This window comes from Parasteatoda tepidariorum, chromosome 1, assembly GCF_043381705.1.
Source record: "Parasteatoda tepidariorum isolate YZ-2023 chromosome 1, CAS_Ptep_4.0, whole genome shotgun sequence".
In the NCBI taxonomy this organism is placed as follows: domain Eukaryota; kingdom Metazoa; phylum Arthropoda; class Arachnida; order Araneae; family Theridiidae; genus Parasteatoda; species Parasteatoda tepidariorum.
Window position 1 is genome coordinate 60,343,338 of NC_092204.1, and position 21,613 is coordinate 60,364,950.

Below are 21,613 nucleotides of genomic sequence, written 5' to 3' on the forward strand. Positions count from 1 at the left end.
AATAAAATACACTTTTACACTGATATACATTTACATGACTATATAATTTTTTGTATGACCAGACAGATTTTGGTATCCTATTTTAAGAATTTAAAAAAACAAACAAAAAGCAATTTGTTAACTTTTTCCTGTGTTTTTCGAGCAGGAACTCATATCAGATATCTACTGCAACAGGCTGATTAGAAGAATATCAAAATACATTGTTATTGACCAAAAGAAAAAAAAGAAAAGAAAAATCATTGCACTTTTTTAAGGTTAATGGGTTCAAAATCAGCAGCATTTCAACTGAGATTTTAAAACTAATTCACTGAGCTTTTCCCGTTTTTCCACTTCACATTAAAGTGAAATGATTAAAAATTTATTTTCTGCAACAGCATAGATGATCTTATGAGAATAATAATTTTATTTTATTCATAGTATTAAATGGCTGATTCATAATAGATTTTTACCAATCAAAGATCGACCTTGTAAATTTGGACCAAACGCAGAAGATAAGAGATCAAGCATAGGGAAAAGATTATTTTAAAGGAGAACTTTTTGAGTCTTAAATTAATCTTCATTTGCATTATTAATAAGTTACCCATGTTTCATTAACTAATGTGGATACTTTACATAAGCATTAAGGTTGGGTGAGGCGGAATAGTACACAAATTTGCCAGCTATTATCAAGATTTCCCATAACAAATCATACCTCTGAGGGTACTGATCCAGGAGTTTCCTTGTCTTCTGGATTGGTTCAAAATTACAAGGCTACGGAGTTTAACATTAGTAGTCGTAAACCCAAAATTGTTCAATGACGGTTATAAAAAAAAAAAAACTTAAGTAGCAAAAAAACCACCGGATATATCGCCCCGTAACAGTAAAGGTATTTAAACGAAAAATAATGTTTTTTGTATTTGTAAGTGAGAGAATGAAATTTCATAAATTTCCAAAATATTTATTTCAAATAATATTTTAAACTTATGAGATAATGTAATAAAGATATCTTCAAACTATATATTGAATAAATAACTTATTTATTTTTCCACAGAGAAAACTGAAATATCCTCTATTTATATCATTTTAGCCTATTTGCAGAGAATTACTTATCCAAATAAAATTACCTTCTTCTTCAGAAAGAGAATCCATAGTAGAAGGATCCCAAACTTTATCAGCTTTATGTTTTACAAGCAGTGCATCCTTGAAATTCGCTATAAGAAATTTATTTTATGAAATAAAAAAAAAAAGGTTCATAAATATCAATGCTTTAAAATGGCTTAATGAGATCTTAAAGATGAAATTACAGCTTTTGAATAAGGCTCAAACTGTTTTTATCAACATTTTCAAAGATGAAATATCTTCAGTATTCTAAAAAAGTAAGTAATTATTAAAAAAAATGTTTTCAACAGTTTGTTATATATGTAAGTTAAACTATGCTGCATAAGGTGAAGAAATTTGTCTAAATTAATATGCATTGTTGTAATTGCAGTTTTTATTATACAACGCTAAGGGGCTATAAAAAAAAAGTTAAATGAGATATTCTCATGAATCATTAGTTGAACAGTTTTATTTAAAATTAATGTTTGAAAATTTTAAGTATGAGTGAATAAAAATCAACAACAATAAAATTTGTAGAGTTTGCCTACTTTTCTTTTCACATTGTGTATGGATCCTAGAATTAAATAAAAAACAATAACAATATTCTACCAAGGCAAACAATAACCTAAAATCATATTTAATGTAGCTCAAGTACTTTTTCCTTCAATAAACTTTCCTACATTAAGAAATAATATGTACAAATTGGATCATTTAAAAATTATTTACAAGTCAAGCATATTATATTTTAAAATCTTATAAAATTCTAAAATTAAGAACAAAGAAATAAGTTTTTTCTGTGAATAACTATGCATACATAATATCTAGAAAGTTCTAATTATTTTAAAGTGGGTGTAAAAAAGAAACAAATGTATGTTATTCATACTTACGATTAAAAGGTGGTATTTTTGCTTGATAATTAGAGCCAATATTTACATGCCTGTGAAAAAAAGAAGATACAATTTATTACAAAAATGCCATTTTACATTAATATGCATCATAGTTAGATACAAAACGTAAAAGAGAAAAAAAAATTTGAGATAGATTTTATGGGCAGCATTATATTTAAAGATGGAAATACTTGGGATAAAAGTATTGTGAGATACACAATTTTATAGAAAGTTTTTTCATTTCACCTGTTTGTCACTATAGGATGAATGAAAGCTATGCCCTTATGACTATTTTGTCTGTATATTTTCTCTTGTTATTGAATTGCTTTAATTTTTATTATGTATTCAACAGTTTATGCATTTAATCACATGTAAAAAAGAAATAGAATTTTTTTGTTAATAAAAATAGCTAACAAAAGTTTATTTTTAAAGTAAATAAAAAATTTTTTTTGGCAGCTTTGAGGATTATTTGTCATGAATCACATATTTCTGAGGGAAATCAAGAGCTTACAGTGCAATTTAAATAGAAATATACAAGAGGAAATAACTTACGGAAGTATATCAGATTCAGGTGCTTCGGTTATATCTTCTTCAACTTCTGGTGTACATTCTCCCACACTCACTATGAGAAAAAAAAAAAAAATGTATAATGAATTATATTTTCAAGTGGAAGAGAAGAACAAATGACTTAAAGCTGAATATTAATTACAAATATTGTAAACAATGCTACATCCTACAAATATACACACATATATATAATGATAGCATTTATGGAAAAAATTGTAAACTAAATTTAGTTTGGGTTCAACATTACTCTAATTTATAGTAACCTTCTTATTTTGCAGTAGCAATTTATTACTCAGCATTAAATTCTTAGGATATAATACTAGATGGATATAATTTTATACTTATTTTTTAGACTTTAGACTATTTTAATTCTTAGACCAATACTAATTTAAGTAGAGTGATAAAGAACAATAAAACTTTCATAATTTAAAAATTGTCAGATATAATACAGCTCAGGAAATAAAGAAAAGAAAACAGTACCACAAAATAAAAATAAATTAGAATTGTTTAAATAAAAAATAATCATCCTTTGCTTTAAAATAATGACAAAAATAAAAACAATAAGAATTTATGTATACATAAACTAATTACTTTTATGGCTTAATCCGAAGCTTGGAGTTATTGGAGCAGATTTGGGAGTCAAACTACCAGATCCACTGAGAATGTGCCAAAATAAACCAGAGCCACTTCGTACTGGACTAAGCATTGGTGGAGGAGTATATGGAGGAGGACTGAGTTTCTTGTGGTCTGGATTAGAGGGATCCCACAAGCGGGGTGAGCGAAGTCTACTAGTATAACCACAAGTGTTCACATAAGGAGGAATATATAATGGCTAAAAACAGATGAATATTAATTGTCACAAAGTATAAATCATCCATTTCATTACAAAATGTGAATATGAAAAGGAAAACTATGTCCTTCCCTCAAAAATGTTATTTGCCAAAAATGTTTTAAAAAGCTTTATAAACATTGAATATTTGCATCTTTAATATTAGCAATTAGGCTATATATTTGATTACATAATTATAAAATTTGAAACTTCTGAAAAATAATTAAAGGCCAACTAAAAGACAATCTCGGTGTAAAAATTTTCTTAAAAAAAAAAGTGAACTAAGCACTACTGGAAAAATATTAATAGGAAATTAAAGTGGAATCACTGACATATATGGCAACATCATCATGGGGGGAAACGAATGGGAACATTGGTGTTTTTTAAAAGGAAGAGAACCTATTTCAATGTACTTTATTTCTTAGAAGAAATAAAAAAACATTAAACAATTAAAAAATTGCAAGTATTTGAAAATTTTGCATTTCTTAAATTAAATATTTGCTTTTGAAAAAGGCATAAAAAGTTGAAGGTTAAACGAACAATTAAAAAAAAAAAATTTCTTTGGAATAACAATCTGGCTCATTTAAACATGAATAAATCTTTCTTAATTATTTCTTTACATTTAATATATTCCAATTTCTTTCAAAACCATTTTGAACATAGGTGTAACTTAAGTTCACCTTCTTAAAGTTGTGAAGTAGTTATTACATTTTGAAAGTGGTTTGCAGTCACTACATTTAAGAAAAAGTAGCTGTAGTTAACTACATTTGTAACGAAGTAGATGTAGTAAATTACAAAAATAATGCAGTTTCTCCGACTACTGCATAAAATTTAAATCTAGGAAGAGTTACTTTTAAGCAATGAATAGTTTTAATACTGTACAATCAAGAGCAGTTTAAAATAATTTTAACAGAAAACAAAAGAAAAAATCAATTTTTGAACTGCAATACTGCTGCAAGGGAGAGTTTATAGAGGGAAAAAATTGAATCATAGCCAAAAAAATTTGATTTATGTAATTGGAATAATATGCCCGATCAAAACTAAAACAAAAAGAATGAAATTGGATGAAAGTAAGTAAAGATTACCTCAGGTCTACGCTTCTTTTTGAGTTTCATAGGACTTGTAGGAAGACTGGTAGGACTTAAAAAGACATCATCATCGTTGCTATCATCACCAGTTTTTATCTTATCCCCATTAACAGGTTTGATTTCTGTAGGAAGAGCGGCTGAAGATGTAACTATAGAAGCAAATTGCATCATTTCAAGCTCACTAACTGAGATATCTGGAAAAGTTTGTCCAACTCCTAAATCATTGCTTGATCCATCAAAAAACACATTGCGCTCCAGACATTGAGTATCTAATTCAGATATATCTCTCATATTCATAATCATTGGCTGAGCTTCTGGTATATCTTCAGCAGACAAGACTGGCAAGGCAGTACCTTCTGGCGTTATGGCAGTAAGATTGTGATGATGCAACTCATTAGCAGCATCGTCAATGGCACTAGTCAAAGATGAGGTTTCAAGGGATTGGAATTTGGACAATTCATTCACAGACATTGTTGAAAGAGAATCAGCAAAATCTGAAAACGATGTGTCCATATTAAGTGATTCACCAGGATCAGATCCAGTCCTACATGTGCGTTTAGCAACAACCCTATTGCGCAACAAATCAGCTAGAGCACTAGTTGTAAATGTTGTACAAGGGCGTTTAGGAAGTATAAAATGATCCGAGTCTGAATGTCGTCGGTGCTTTTCGATGGGGGGATGAGGTACTCGAAATTGTTCTTTTAGGTTTAGTTTTTTAAATATATCACTTGTTTGCAAATTAAAATTATCTGTTAAAGAATTGAGATCAGATGCTTGACTAGAATCAGGAAAATTATTAAAATCAGTAGTCTCTTGAGAATTTGAACCAAGAATAGGAGGAGCCTGGGTAATGACATTTGTATTTTCTTGCTGATTAGTTAATTGTGCTATTTGAAAATCAAATGTCTGAGCTTGACTGGTAGTTATTGTTTGATTTTGCATTGAGTTCTGAGGCAAAAAGTTTCTTTTTTGATTAATTTTTTCCTCAATAAGTGCCCTAACATTTGTGCTTGCTGTTTGTAATGGTGGATGATGGGTTTGATTAGTAACTTTCTTTTCATTCTTTTTGGCTTCATTTTCCTACAAAAGAAATTAAAAATAATGGAATAATTTTATAAATTAATTGTTAAACATAGTAAAATTTTTTAAAATAAAATTAAGTGTATCATTAGGAAAAGTCAGCAGCTAGAATTGCACAGAATTCACAATTTAATGAATCTTAATTACATTACTTTATCTTCATATATCTATATCATACAACAGGCATTGCTGTTGTAAAAGTTTCAGATGTTTATGTGGAGAAACATTCTTCTCAGGACTAAAGATATATCTAATTATCTATTTTTTAGTTCATACATCCAGTTTAAAATATTATAGTCATTTATACTTGACTACATTACTTTCAGTATTATGCTTGAAGAATTATTAAATGATACGAAGATCATTAAAAGAAATAAATATTTAAATCAGAAAAATAATTTAAAACTAATTAATAAACACGTATTTAAATGTTTGAAGACAATAACTATGTTTAATTAATTTTTTTCATAAAAAAGCTACTTATGAAAAAATTTATACACTTATATTTTTAATTACAGAGGTTAATCTGAAATTTTTTTTCTTTACACACTGAAAATCTGTGAAAGGCTGTTACAATTTATACTTCAGATATTAAATTATAAAAAAAAACAACAACTAATAATTACAAACCTGAAAAGTACTATAATAAATTTAGACAAACCTTTTTAAAGTATCCACCATGGAGTCTCATGTGTCCATTCAAAGCAGGAATGTTTTTAAATTTTCTTTGGCACAGACTACACTCAACTGGTTTGGGATCCTGAGCACTAAAATTTAAAAGGAAATAAAAATGAAACATTTGCAGTTTACATCAACAATTTATAGTTTTATTAATTTTTTCATCAATTAAACTGGAGTGTCTTGAAAGCTGCTTTTTCTTATATGGTGTCAGAGAGAAATTGCCACAAGATTACAAATGAGTATTGCCTCTGGGTAAAATTGTACAAAAATTTCTTTGCTACGCACTACTATTCCATTGAATAACATGGGGGAAATTTTTTGATGCATGAAAACTTTCAGCTATAAGTTTGGAAAGAGTCATAACTGCTGCTCAGAGTATGATAAAAAAATTCTGATAAACAACTAAATTAACAAAAAAATTCTTTTTTAATATAACAAGTCTGCTTTTACTAAGAGATTTTAATTTTTGCTTTATCATTTCGCATCCATGAAATTTGATGTACAACTAATTAGGGCACATATTTTACTTTCGTTTCCTATATCAAAATTATAAATATTATTCTTGAATACCTCCAGGAACATGCATATAGGTTTGAGTTTGAAATTAATAAAAAATTAATTTTATTGAAAAAAAAAACTTTTTAAAGTAAAATAAAGAAGTTAAATATTAAAACCTACCTGAATCTTGAAGATGAGTTTGCATTAGTACCCGCAAATGGTACCTAAAAACAAAAGAGTAAATAAATACACATTAATATACTACTGATGTAAAATATGTTTATAACTGGACTCATTGCTAAAATAATTTTTCATAATTTGAAAGGAGTTTTTTTAATTTATTTTTTTAGAATTTTACATTATAATTTATAATTATTTTTTAGTTCTTTATTCTTAACTAAGCAATACATGAAAACAATTCTTTGATAGGAATAGTAGAAATTAAGTAACTAGCACAGAATAATCCTAATTATCTGACACCATTGGTATTAAGGGTGCATTGGGAAATGATCCCTTCAGTGGGCTGATAAAATGAGCTAAATACTGGCGATTCCGAGTTGGGCTGACCCCTCAACCGGAAGATCTGCTCTTGCACCTCAGATCCCAAAGGTCAAGAAAACTGAGATGGGGACACTAGGCCTTAGCTCTCTATGGGCTGTCCCGCCACTGAGTTTAGTTTAGACTATGTATATAATAAAGTTTCAAAAAAACATTCAAATGCATTTAATTTCTCTATCATAAATAATAATGAAATATGATTAAAATATTTTTGATATCGCAGTATTATTTATGATAGAAAATGTTTGTCGTTTTCAAGCAGCCAGATTTCGGATTCATCGAAACAATTCAATGATTCTTCTACTGATGATAACTATGAATCACACAGGATATCTATAATTCAAATCTAGGACTTCATTAGAAGTATTTTCTAGGCTTGGGATTTCTAATGTGAATCAAATATCTTCTTTCCAATTTAGTTATTTGACCATAGCTGTTTCCAGCTATTTTTTAAGTTCCTTTTTAACTGTTCCAGATTTCTGTTAAATAAATAGAATTTATAATAATAACAACAACACTCTAATCACACAAGAATTCATAAAATGTTTTACATTAGGCTATGTAACAATAACAGACTTGAAATAAAAGCTTTTTGACAAAATATTTCAACTCTCTAAATCATCCCTTGATCTATTGGCTGTAATAACAATAAAATCAGGGCCAAAGAAAACATTAAGACAGCATTTTTCAAACAAATTAGGACATTTTTGGAATATACATACTATGTAATGCATTTAAACATGACTAACTGAAAAGTATAAATTGAACCTATTGAATTTTTAGATTGATTTTGATTATTCTAGCCTAATTAGTTAAAATAAAAATTCTCAACTTATTTCTCATTACTATATTTTATTAAAATTAGAATAGATTAACACTATTTTATTAAAAGCCTTTTAACCTTTTCTTTCGTAGTACAGGATATGTACTTAAAAAAATAAGAACAATTATTAATTTTAAGAAACCAGATGTCCAAATTCTACAACTTAAAAATATTTTTTTAAGAAGAAGCATCATTATATAACTTGCTTTATAACAACTTGTAGTATTGATTTCAGTGATTAGATTTGCAAATTTTCCATTGAGATTACAATGTCCCATAAGTAAACAAATAATAAAAAACAGCTGAATAGTTGCTGCTATAATAAATATCTGAAGCATGATTTAAAATAAATTTTACAAAAAGATGAAAATGAATGGAAATAGTTCTCTTGAAGAGAAAAGCCTGTATTGCAATTTTTTAAAAATCTTTTCATTATTTATTATTTTTTTAATTGCTTAGACACTTACTACTTGTATTTATTAAATGTCCAGGAATATTTTTAAATGCTAATAGAAGCCTATTAAAGAAATGGTTTTAATACGATACTAAGTAAACATATGCCTTCAAATGAAAAAAGGCATGTTTACTTACCACCTGCATTACTAGCTTATTAGTGAGATTTTCAGAAATAGTTATGATAGAATAATCATCCATTTAAAAACTTAGAATATCAGTAATCAATAACATAAAATTTTTATAATCGTTCTTATAAAATCTTAAATACACTTTAAAGCAAGAAATCAATGGCAATTTTGCTTGCAGGAATATTGAAGTTACTAAAATACTTTACAATGAATCCTAGCATAATTAATGTAAATATCTTCATTCCATTCAGCAAATGAAAAGAACTTAATGCAAGTATTTATAATAATAAAAATTACTAGATTAGAATTACCTGAGACCATGAAGTCATTAGAACTGACTGTTGATTGGAATTTACTTGCTTTTGTTGTTCTTGCAATGAGGTTAAGTAAGTATGCTCCGATCGGGTATTGGAAATGCTTGTTGAGTTAACATCACTATGCTGCTTAAGATTAAGAAGTTGCTGGAGCAATGGGCTCTCAATTTGAGATCCATTAGTGGTTTCTTTCACTGTGGGTGTTGTTGGAACAGAGTTTGTGTTACTTTGATCAGAAGGTTCAATTTTTACGATTTGCATAGATGAACGTGAATACAGAGAATCTCCATCTTGTATACGAACAACAGTACCAGGAGCTGATTCAAACTGCAAGTTCATGGACCCTTGTGGTGTGAGGGCAACAATCTGCTTAGCTCCAGTTGAAGAATTTACAACTTCAAAGCAAGCCTCAGACAACACAGCTTCTTCAAGAGAAATCTGTTCTCTTGAATCTTGAGACCCATCGACTTTTTTAGGCTCTTGTTTTATTGAGAGCAACTGTGATTGAGAAAGCTCTGACCCTGATGAATTTCCTTGTTCTCCATTAGATGCTTCAAAGCTTCTTGATATCAACGCTGATTGTGTTTGATTTAGTGATTGAGAAGCTCCGAAATTTTGGGTTAGAAGCAAAGCACCCGTGTTGATTGTCTGTGGTTGCCACGAAGAAACAGAATTACTTTCTGATTTGGTAATATTCTTTGGTGATGTACCCTGTTGGTTCTTTGACTGCTGTTGGAATGTTAAAAACTGTAAGTGGGAAGTAGCTGTAGGTAAGACAGAACTAACAATAGAGCTAGCCGCTGTTCGAGAAGTACTTTCAGAATTAGTAGAAGTAACACGTGTGACGAGAGATGTAGTCGCCGATGGAGGTGGTGGTGCATATTGTATTCTGTTAACCAAAGAAGCTTCTGAAAAAGCAGGACTTGAACTACTTGTAATTACACTAGCTGGGAAAGATGATTGCACATTAAAACCCAAATGGGCTAGACCAGGTATCACAGACACCTGATTGCTTATGGATGTTGACAGACTGGATGATGTGTTGGAATGATGGTTTTCTTTATGTCTTCTTAGAGATCTCGCATCACAATAGCTCTTTCCACAACCTTCAGCATCACACTCAAAAGGTTTTTTGTTTCGGTGAGTAAGCATGTGACCATTCCTACAAAAAAAAATTTAATGGCTTTCAGTAAGAGAAAACATTAATAAAGCAAATAATTTACATTTTATATTTACAATAAAAAGTACAAGATAGTAAAAAACAATTTTAGTTTTATGAGATTCAAATTGCATTAGAACCTGACAATATTTCATTTGGGTCATTTTATTTTGTTAAGAAAAACAAGGAAATATCCTACAATTTTTTCTTTTTCGAGTTGCATGATTTAATCCAGAAAAAAAGCTGCAAAACTTTACTTTTTATTAAAATTTTAAATTCATTTTAGATTTATTAAATTTTAAAGTTTCATTTCACTGCTATTTCTATTGTTATTTATATAATCTCTTAAGAACGCCGAATTTTTTTTGGGATTATTTTAATTAGAGGACATAATATTAGTATTTATGTAAATTAATATAGAAATGTTTTAAAACTTTTCTTTAAATAGTTGTTTAATCTGTAGAAGGATAATCCAGTTATATTTCTTAAGAAAGAAGGAAGTGTTAAAGTTTGAGATTATTTTTTTAAGGCATTTGTTTATAATTTAATGATTGTGATTGATTCAAATTGAAAGGATTCAAATTAACTGATTGTTTCAAGAAACAAGTAACTCAAAAATTTCATTAATCTGGACCCACTTTCAAGGTATGTTTACATATCACTAAATAATGTAAAACAAATGAAATCAACATTACTAAACAATTAAAAGAGAAATTAAACAAAAGAATTTTTTTTATTAACCTATTTTGATTTTTTGCAAAGTTGGCAGGCACTTTACCCTTTTCAACTTCAAATCAAAAACCAGTGGAAAACATATAACTAATTTAAAAATTTGGTTCTTTGCTTTTTATTATATTTGTTACTCTTACTCTAATTATACTCAGTGTTGTGAGTCAGGAGCTGTAAAAGTAGCGAACATGAGATCAAAAAGCACTGTATTTAAACATTCAGTAGCCCAAATATGGTCCTCAACATCAAGGGTTTTAATACTTTTTATGATATCCGTTGTGACCCTCCCTGAGCCCGCAGATTGGCTAACTCTAATCTAAATGCCCTTAATCTTGTCAACTTTCTCCATAGGGATTTAGTTGCTGTTAAAATAAAATTCTATGACAAAGAAACAGTTTCTGACTGTCATTGTTTCTGCCTATCTCCCTTATGAGGAGAAAGTCCCACCAGCTGATGTTGCCAAAGCAATGATTGGCCACTGTAGTTCTAGCTGCAGACTCATCTTCAGCTGCGATGCAAATGCTCACTGTGTGGGACAGTAGTAATTGAAATCAGAGGAGGGATGCATTAATAGAACATATTTCATTCTATAACTTATTTGTTCTCAATAAAGGCAATGAACCCACCTTTGTTACGAGTAACAGAAGGGAAGTGATTGACCTTACTTTATGTAATTTATTTTCTGCAGATTACATTACTGATTGGCAGGTATCTCATGCAGTTACTGCTTCAGATCACCAACTAATTACATTTTCCATTAAAGGCCTCACTGGACTGAAGGTCACAAGGAGGAACCCCAAAACACGGACAGCACTGGGGAGAAAAATGGGAAACCTTTCTGGTAAGTATGATAATGTTAATGATGTGGAGTGGACTGTTGATCAAGTGCAACGTCATACTCTATTCACATCATATTTCTTGTAATGTTACGTCCACTAGCTCCCCAAGACGAGTTCCTTGGTGGGCTTCTGAGCTTAGTAAATTACATAAGAGATGTAGGAAGCTTTTTAACAGAGCAAAGAAATCGGGGGAATGGCAGTTCTCAAAAACGCTCTAACTACCTATAATAAGGCTATTAGGCTGCTAAATGTTTCTCTTGGCAGACTTTCTGTGACTGTATTAACACGATCTCTGCCACCGTAAAGGTTGCAAAAACCCTTACGAAAGATTATAATTGCAACCTAAATGCTATCTGTCTTACAAACAGAAAATATAGTGAGTCAGAGGAGGAGGCTTGTGGAGAATTACTTAAAACTCACTTCCCTGGATCTCATTCTGTAGAAAAAGAATATCTTTATAATAATCCTATATGGAAGACATTATGCCTATAATGCTTATTAAGGGGTTAACATATTTGCACATATTCTATGTAGGATCTTTCGAGTCTGTATAGCCTTTGGGTATATATCTCATTCTTGCAGGAATATGAGGGTAATTTTCATCCCAAAACCAGGTAAGGAAAATTACTTTGAGGCAACCAATTAGCCTCACCTCCTGTCTGTTGAAAGTCATTCAAAGCTTTTTTATTCAGATATTTTAGAGACTCTGTACTCATAGATAAGCCACTGTCGTCCTCACAGCATGCTTCTCAACCTGGCAAGTCAACAGACTCTGCTATAAATGAGCTCTCTTACATGCTTGAGAAAACCCTCTCAGATAAAAAGATTGCTTTGGCGGTATTTATTGATATCGAAGGTGCTTTTGACAAAGTATCTGCTGAGACTATCATCAAAGCTCTTAAAACCAGAGGTATCAATTTGGTCATCACCAGGTAGATAGCTAATTTGCTGTCCTCCAGGTATGGTGTATCATTATGGACTATTTGTTAGTTCGGTTAACCACTCTTCGTATTCCCTGTGTTGGGTATGCTGATGATGGTGTTATTGTTGTCAGAGGCAAGCATGGCAAAACAGTCTCTGAAATCATGAATGGTGCACTTCTAGAAGTAGCTAGATGGTGCTCTGACTTATCTGTTAATCCTTCCAAGATAAGACTTGTGGCCATCACCAGAAAAAAGGCATCTTAATATAGGTGATGGTGTATTACCTAGACTATAGGTTGGAACTTAATGAGAAAGTCAAGTTTCTCTGTGTTTATTATGACTTCAAACTTAACTGGGGTTATCATTTAGAATATTGTATCCGCAGAGCAAGAAGATTTTCTGGTCTTGCAGAAATGCTATGGTAAAACCTGGGGATTATCCCCCAAGATAGTTTACTGGGTGTACTCAATGATTATTAGTCCTATTAACACACATGGTGCAGTTGGTGGTCTAGGACTAGGATGAGCTCCGTCAGGTCAGACAGACTAACAGACTACAATAAATGGTCTGCGCAGCCTTGACAGACTGTCTCAAGACCCCCTCAGCTGCTCTGGAGAGCTTATCTGGGCTTCTTCCGTTGAATCTACGCTATTAAAATTGAAGCTCAAACTGGTATTAAGCGTCTTATGTACCTTTTCTTATGGAAGGAATATTCCAAACACTTGTCATGGGGTCATCTTGTTTCGTAAATGTTGGATATTCCCTCTTTTATTATGTCTAGTGATTATATGTCACTAAGATACACTTTTCACAAGCCCTTCAAGATCCATTTTCCTACTAGAGATGAATGGCTTAATTCTCCTCGGTGGCTTAAAGGCAAATGCCTAATATGGTACACTGATGGTTCAAGGCTTGGTCTTAAATCAGGGGCAGGAATTTATTGCTCCAATAATAATACCCAACTTCACTTTCTCTTAGGTAGTTATGCCACTGTTTTTCAGGCTGAGGTCTATGCCATTATCTTGTGTTCTATACCTAGACAGGGAATATCAAAATATGCCTATCCACATCTGTTCCGACAGTCAGGCTGCTCTCCTGTCACCATCAATATGCAAATTTACCTCTACACTAGTGTGGGAGTGCTTATTGGTCCTCTGTGACGTCTTTACTCATAACAAGGTATACCTACATTGGGTACCTGGACATATGGGCATTCTTGGAAATGAGCTGGCTGATGAAGCAGCATGGGCTGGCTCTGGTGCGATTTTCTTTCTGGGACCCTGAACCAGCTTTGGGAATTTCTCTCACATCATTCAGGACATCTATATTCAAGCTCTATGGCAAAATTGCCCATGAGCAATGGCGCCACTCGGATGGTCAGAGACAAGTTAAAATGCTGAATTGTGACTGTCCTAGTCTATATCAAAAAGAGCTCATTAAGCTAAACAGGAACTGTTTGAGGAAGATCATTTCTCACAGGACAGTGCGTTCTCAGAAGACACCTATACATATTGGGTATTGAATCTAATCCTCTTTGTCGAGATTGTCATCTTGAAGAGGAGACTTCACGACATATACTTTGTGATTGTGAGATCTATTCTGCTCAAAGATGTGAGCATTTAGGGCAACATTGCATTAAGGCCTATGAACTGCAAGACGTTCCTGTCAGGTGTTTGCTGAACTTCATTTCAGCTTAAAGGTTTTCTTGTTAATCATGATTTAGGGTTTGGGTACAATAAACCTCTGATCAATGTGCACTGCTCTTTGGAGCTGCCCAACCTCTAAGTCCAAATATTAAAAAAAGGAAAATTTAATTAATAAAATTAATAATTTTTTAAAATTTATATGAACAATAAATAGTGGAATGAACTACACAGCACACATAGAGACATTTCAATACAAAGTACACATAGAGGCATTTAATCTTTTATACAAAGTTGGGCAATCATTACAATCTTTAAATTTATCTAACCCTTTCGAAGCAGTGTATCGAGTCTGGCAACACTTATTCCAAATATATTGTAAAGCTCTAAATATGTAAAACTATTTATTCTTAAACGGCCAGTTATTTTTTTTTTTTTAACCACTACTTTTTCAACAACATGGATGGAGAACTGTACAAAGTTAAGGACAGGTGGCAAAAGGGGTTACAATTTGTAATAAAACTTCTAGGTTACTACTTCGATTTATATTATATTCTATGCCAAAGCTTCCAATATTATTTTACTAGTAGTATTCACAATATTATGTTTTCTTTAAATTTAACAGCAAATGAATTGGGACGACTCCACAGGGATGCTATGATGCTATCCAAAAAATAACAAATAGTGAAATTTTACACAAATATAGCTAGATAATGGATTGTAAATCACTTTTTCTTCTTGTAATTATAAATAATATTTTTATTTTAAATGGAAGCAGGAATATTCTTTCAACTCTTTTTTTTCTCCCATCTAATTATCACATAATTTTAGAATATGAATGTTAAACAACATGTTTGAATAAAAATGCGGAAAAAAATTTAAAGTTTAATGAATGAAATTTACTCACAAATGATCCTGGCGCTTAAAAGCTTTGGCACAAAGCTGGCAAACATATTTCCTTTCATCACTGTGGGTTAATTTGTGCTTAGTTAGAGCACTGGAGTTGCTAAATACTTTACCACAAGTAGGACAAGGTTGAGTTCCTGGTCTATTAGGAGAAGTAGCTTTGACAGGGCGAGCTTTAACTTTCAATTTGTCTACTACTAGAGTAGTTGAAGCATTTTCAGTGACTTTGTTCTTGATCTCTGCAAAAAATTTCATTCCATTTAAATATTGTCTTGATTTTTATTATAACTGTATATACATGTAGATTTTTATTATCTATAGAGGTGAAATGTAAATAAAGTGCATCCATAATGATAATTTTTTCCCTCAGAATAAAACCACGTGACTGGAGAGCAAATCAAAAGAGTAATTTTCTACTGTTTGTTTCTTTTGTTATTTCAATGAAAGAAAATCAATGCAAGAATTTTAAAGTTAAAATTCTTTAAATATTGGTGGTTTATTGAGCTGCATTTGCTTCAAAATAAAGTTTTTGCTAAAAGAGGATCTTATACGTTTTATTAAATTATTGATTTCTGGAATTACACTTGTTTTACTTACTATGTAAATGAAATCTAAGCACGTTCTTCTTTTCCTTGAAACATCATATGAATCCCAATTATTCCATTTTATTCACTCTTAAATTGAAATTTATTCTTTCAAAACTATCTTGAGGTAAATTTAGATAAATAAAAACAGAAAATATTTATGGAATGTCCTGATTACTTTGATAGAACTTTTAAATTAAATGTAAATGAAAATTCAGACATTAGCATACCTAAGAAAAAAGATAGCAGTTCTTTTTTCTTATTTTACTTATTTCTTTTTTCTTCATAAACAGTTCTTCTTCTAAAGAAATCACTTTATGGTTTAAACCGGGCAGTTAAGTGTTAAAATAACAAATTAAATGAAATTTTGACTAATTTTGGAGAAAAACAATGAAGTGCAGATCTCTGTTTATATTATATTAAGAAGGAAAAAGGGTTAACACTTATAATGAACTATGTTGATAATATTATATTTATACCCGAAGATTCCAATAAAACTGAAAAATGTAAAATTTATCTTAATAACAAACTGGAAATAAAATATGTGGGATTAGTAAAATATTGGAGTTAATTTTCAAATGAAAACGGATTTATAGTACTGAGTAATAGTGGGAAATTTTAGATCACTTTGGTATGACGGATACTAAAACTTTAAGTAATAGATTACAAGAAGCCGAAAAATTTTGTGGATCTGAGTAATTTTATCATGAATTAGTTTATTGTTTAATGAATCTTACATCTTTTTAGAGATATGAAGATATAACAAAAACTTTTTAGAAAACAACTCAATAACATAAAAATGATTTTTGTTTGTTTGTAATTTTTTAAGATTTAATATTAATTATTTCAAGAAATTGAAGCAAATATGTACAAGCTTTAACATTTTGAAAGTTCATACACATCCTGTAAAATACTGAAACAACAAATGAGGCACAAATTCTAGTAAATTAATTCAACGTAAAGAAATGTATAATTTACCTGCTTTAATCAAAGTATTATCACTAAGCCCAGTAAGTGGAGAATTTTCTCTCACAGCAAAGGCATCATTAGCGGAAGGAAAAGTTTGAGGAGACAGCTGTAATTCTTGACCAGCTTCAATATATGCTTCCTGATTTATTTCACCATCAAGTAAATCTGGCAGACGCATACCAGGGGCAGTGGCAGTACCAAGCAAGCCATCCAAAGTGCTGAAAGTATGAGAGGAAGGGACATCAAACCCTCCCTCCTGAAGCATATCGCTTTCGGTGTAATTTAAAGCACTAAGCATAGTGTCACTACCAGGGTGGAAACGCAGCACATGAGTCCTGGATAGCATACTGCTTGGTACATTTGGACTAGGATGACCAGCATCTTGGTAAGCAGAAACAGCTATCACCGACAAAGGTGATAGCCCATCCACCCGACCATCAAATCCAGAGATCATTTTATCATTTTTGGTTTCATTTATACTAAGGGCCATGAAAGACTTAGGGCTTGCATTAGAGCCAGTTGACAAAGAGGATTGTCCAGACAATATGACACTGGAAGCATCATTTTTTTCTAGATCCTTCATGTCCACACTGTGCTGAGGAGATAAAGAAAAGCTCCCATCTAGAAAAAATATATCAATTATTAACAGTTAAGATGTAAATAAAAATAGTTGTGTTGCGACATTTAGTAGCATTTTTTAAAATTAAAATAAATAATAATACATAACGTTGGTGGTTTTGTGAGGAGGGTATTGACTCCAACCCTCTCTAAAGAAATTTTTAAGTTATCATTGAGAACAAGCATAAATAAATGCAAAAAAAATTTTTTTTCCACCCCTCCTATTTTCTTAATTTTTTATTTAGAAAACAGATACAAGGATTTGTTTCCAAAAATAATCTTCATTAAAAAGAACTAATGGAAAAAATATGCCTATCTGAAACAACTGCCAAAACAAAAATGAGGGTACATGTGCATTCTTCTAAGCAAAGAATAGCAAATACAGCATTTTTGAATTTTGTCCAAAATCCGCAAAGACCAGCTTCAAATACAAAATGTCACTTAAAGCAGTGGTTCCTAATTTTTTATACCTATGGAACTCTAAATGATCAAGCATTTTTTTGTGGAACTGCAAACACATAAATAAAATTTATTAGAAGCCGTGAATATACTGACCAAAGAAATACTGCCAATTATTTTGATAATATTTAATGTGAAAAATGAAACTTTTTTAATGATCGTTTTATCAATGAAACTCTTACAATTATAGGCTTGATACAATTGAATTTGTAATTGGTATCTAGTTTAGTTCTGAGTTTGTTTTAGGTGCATACATTAGCTGGAAATGAATAAAATAAACCCCTCCGTGTGTTTCAATTATTAGGTTTACATCCCCTAGCACCTATCACTTGATAGGAAATGTGGTTAATACCTGATGCGATTTACAGATGCTTACCTGTAAAGTACAAGGACTCATGGAGTTTATATATTCACAATTAATCATCTATCAAGTGTCTGAATAAATGTTTCATTTATTACACCTCAAAGATTGTATTGCTGTTCTCTCTTTTTTTTATATTTATCCCGGCTGTGTTAAACACAGTCTTCAAATTTATAAGAAAATGAAAAAAAATTTCAGTGGCGAAGAAGCATTGAGAGCATTTAAGACGTAATTTCAGCTTGTGGGGTCTCATAATCTGCGTCGTCCAGATGAAAAGATCTAAAGAAGCCGTTGCCCGAATGAGCAGTATCTATCATTTTCTCTCCTTTTTTTTTGTTGCAAAGATAAGGCAAGGTGACAGGCGAAAGATTGATTCTTTAGTAGTGAAATAGAGCAACAATATCTTTAGTTATGGATAAGGCAAAAAATTTACATGCTTTAAAAATGGTGAAAAGTTTCATATTTTTTTTTCTAGCAATTTAAAACGGAAAAAGATTTTTTCAAATTTAAAAAAAGATAGTGTCCAGTTTGAAGAGATAGAAAATAATGTTTCAGGACAAAAATGACTGTCCACATCCAGTTACAAGAGTGTCCACTTTGCAGAGAATGCACATAATGGTTTATTTAATGAAGATTAATGGGAAATTAAAAATATGTCCGCATTGAAAAGCCTTCATTTTGCAGGAATGTCCATAACAAGATGTTTCACTGTATTTACACACATACACATAATAAGTAGTTCCGTCGTTCTAATATTTTACTTTTTAGTATGCATTTTTAATTTAATTTCTTAAATCTTTTATATATGTTAATTTTTATTTTATTTTTATAGTTCTGATTAAGGTTGAAATGTAAAATTTTAATGTTGCATGTAATGAAATACTATTATATCAGGTTTTCCTTTAATATAAGTACACCTTAGTTACAACAGTACATATAGAAATTAACAAAATAAAAATTATATTTAAAAATGTTGACTTCCAAATATACATAAGTTTTTTTTTTTTTCTTTTACAATATTTCATTCAAAAATTCTAAATATTAGCAGAAGAAATATTAATAACAGTAATTAAATCTTGTAGAAGTTGTCACAGATTCAAATATTGAAAAGACATACCATATGAAAAGTTGAAGGAATTTGAGTTATAATCTGCATCAATACTCTGTGAAATTGACTGAGAATGGCCATGTGCAGACTCAACAATATATCCTGGACTGGATACATCGGGAGAATTTTCTCTTTTTAGAAGCATGTGCGTGGCTAGTTGATTTACAGATCTTTCTTGGCTGGATAAATCAGGATCAGAGGTGGAATTTTCTAATGTGTTAGAGGATGTAACAGGGGTGGTGGGAGTAGAGATGGCGACAGTTTGAAATCCACTGGCAGACATTCTATATAAAAGTACCAGAAAGCATGATTAAAAACAAGCTTTTGTAGGCCTGTTCCATACTTTTCCTTTTAGCTTTATGAAGACAAAAAGGTTGAACTAAATTTTTCACATGTTTCATTACTTTGTGAAGATTAGTCCAGTGCCAGTTTTTATTTGTATCTTCAATACTTATCTATGGAAGAAAAAAAAAATTCAATTAATAACTTAGTGGCTCCAAAATTAATCAGATATAATTAGCTCAATAACTGATATACTACTTGGTGAATTCATATACAATTTTCCCTGCTGAGATATCCCTATTAAACAACATGAAGGAAAACTAATTTTCTGTGCAGAAAAAAAAACATTGTATCTTGAATTGACATTAAGGCTTAATACATTAAATAAATAAATATAATTTCAACCTCGGGAAGATTCTTGTATCGTTACCTGCACCAAAATAATTAATAAGTTTTGACGACTTCTAAGCAGTGGCCACGCGAGGAACTATAAAACTAACAATGTACCTAAACATATTACAAGTTATTTTTTAAAAATTTTTCTTTTACATAAAATTACTTAAAATTAGAAGTCCTCAGTCATTTTTTAACTACAGAATTAGAGTATACAAAATGTAGCTCAGTACAAAATGTTCTAAAATTTAATTTATTCTAATTAAACACAGTATAAATTTTATACACATACTTCAGTTTCTTTAGCAATAAGTAATTTTTTTTGTAAGTGCAATAAAAATTATCAAAAATACAAAAAGTTGTAAAGATCTGAATGAATGAAGTTTATAACTAGTTTGAAGTTTATAACTAGAAGTTCTAACTAGTTTATTTAATAAATGCTAACTGTGATCTGTTCAAACATTTAAATTTTTTTAAAGATTGTAAATATTCCTTCAAAATTTTACCGTTGAGCAATTCTACAGTAAGGTCAAGCAGGCGACCAAAATTTTCAATTTAATATTTTTAAACAAACTAGGTATCATTTTCAAGGCAAAACACTGAAGTTTTAGAAATATTAACTTATTAATTTCAGTTTTCAATAAGCTACAGGCTGTTAAATGACCACATGTTTTTAACCACAGTAAGAGAATCTCTAACAAGTACAATTTTTTCTGAAAAATACACTCTAGTAATAGAAAATGGAATAAATAATAATTAAAGTAAACTGTATCAAAACAGGTCATCTTGCACAAATGTGTAGAAACATTTCACAATTTGATTCACAAAAAAATTCCTAAGATGTACTTTTGATATTTTACGTGATTGTGCCATACCACTAAGATTTAACATAATAAAATTATTTGTTCCCTTTAAAGCAAGATTCTAAGCCTCATTTGTTTAGTCTATTTAAAAAAAAATTATTTTTATTGTAAATTAATAATTTTTACGTCCGACACCACTGCTTTTCCTTTCATTACATTTGTTTTCTTCTATTTCTATCACATATTTTGCTTTTTCTTTATAAAAGAAAGTGAAATATGAATAGAAATCATCTAAATATTCCTTTAGGTTAATTTAAAATTACGTATTTCTCCTCAGTAACCTAATAAAATCTGCTTAATTATGGTGTATTTAAAGTTATTTTTATTACGAACTTAAAATTGATCAATGAAAATTTATTTAAGTTATTTTAACAATTTTATTTATCTAGTTTTTGAGGTAAGCAACTCAATTTTAATTTTTCGAGAAACAACGCAACTTAATTTAGAGCATTTTAAACCCATCATTTTGTTTAGAAGAGCTTGAAAAGTGCTTGTATTTGGAATAAAATCTTTTTTCAGAATATTCTGCAGTTATTAATTTTTTGAGAAAAGCAACTCACCCGTATTTAGAAACTATTTGTTGTTGTTGTACATGCTTATATTTGGGTTAGCACAATTGCTGGCTAAAGGGTTGCCATACACATTCAAATGTAAGTACCAAACCTTGGTAATGCAAGTAAAGACGTAGTTAGGGCTTACAGTAGTAGGGATAAATTAAGTTTTTGCGCATCTGATATACCTATAATATATATAGATGATATAATGTCAAACTTAAGGGGACATTTCTGGAC

General features: G+C 30.4%; 1 protein-coding gene across 1 annotated transcript in view; it reads right to left on the minus strand.

The window, feature by feature from the left end:
- The window catches only part of LOC107454180 (zinc finger protein 541), a 35,107-nt gene that overhangs the window by 7,829 nt on the left and 5,665 nt on the right, over positions 1 to 21,613 (minus strand). The window contains exons 2-12 of the mRNA XM_016071274.4: positions 19,294 to 19,739; positions 16,748 to 17,359; positions 15,187 to 15,424; positions 8,984 to 10,148; positions 6,888 to 6,931; positions 6,190 to 6,295; positions 4,446 to 5,528; positions 3,123 to 3,363; positions 2,517 to 2,586; positions 1,965 to 2,014; positions 1,104 to 1,190 (exon numbers count right to left, since the gene is read on the minus strand). Coding sequence (XP_015926760.1) covers positions 1,104 to 1,190; positions 1,965 to 2,014; positions 2,517 to 2,586; positions 3,123 to 3,363; positions 4,446 to 5,528; positions 6,190 to 6,295; positions 6,888 to 6,931; positions 8,984 to 10,148; positions 15,187 to 15,424; positions 16,748 to 17,359; positions 19,294 to 19,567 — 3,970 coding nt within the window. The 5' untranslated portion in view covers positions 19,568 to 19,739. The remainder of the gene's footprint in view (positions 1 to 1,103; positions 1,191 to 1,964; positions 2,015 to 2,516; positions 2,587 to 3,122; positions 3,364 to 4,445; positions 5,529 to 6,189; positions 6,296 to 6,887; positions 6,932 to 8,983; positions 10,149 to 15,186; positions 15,425 to 16,747; positions 17,360 to 19,293; positions 19,740 to 21,613) is intronic.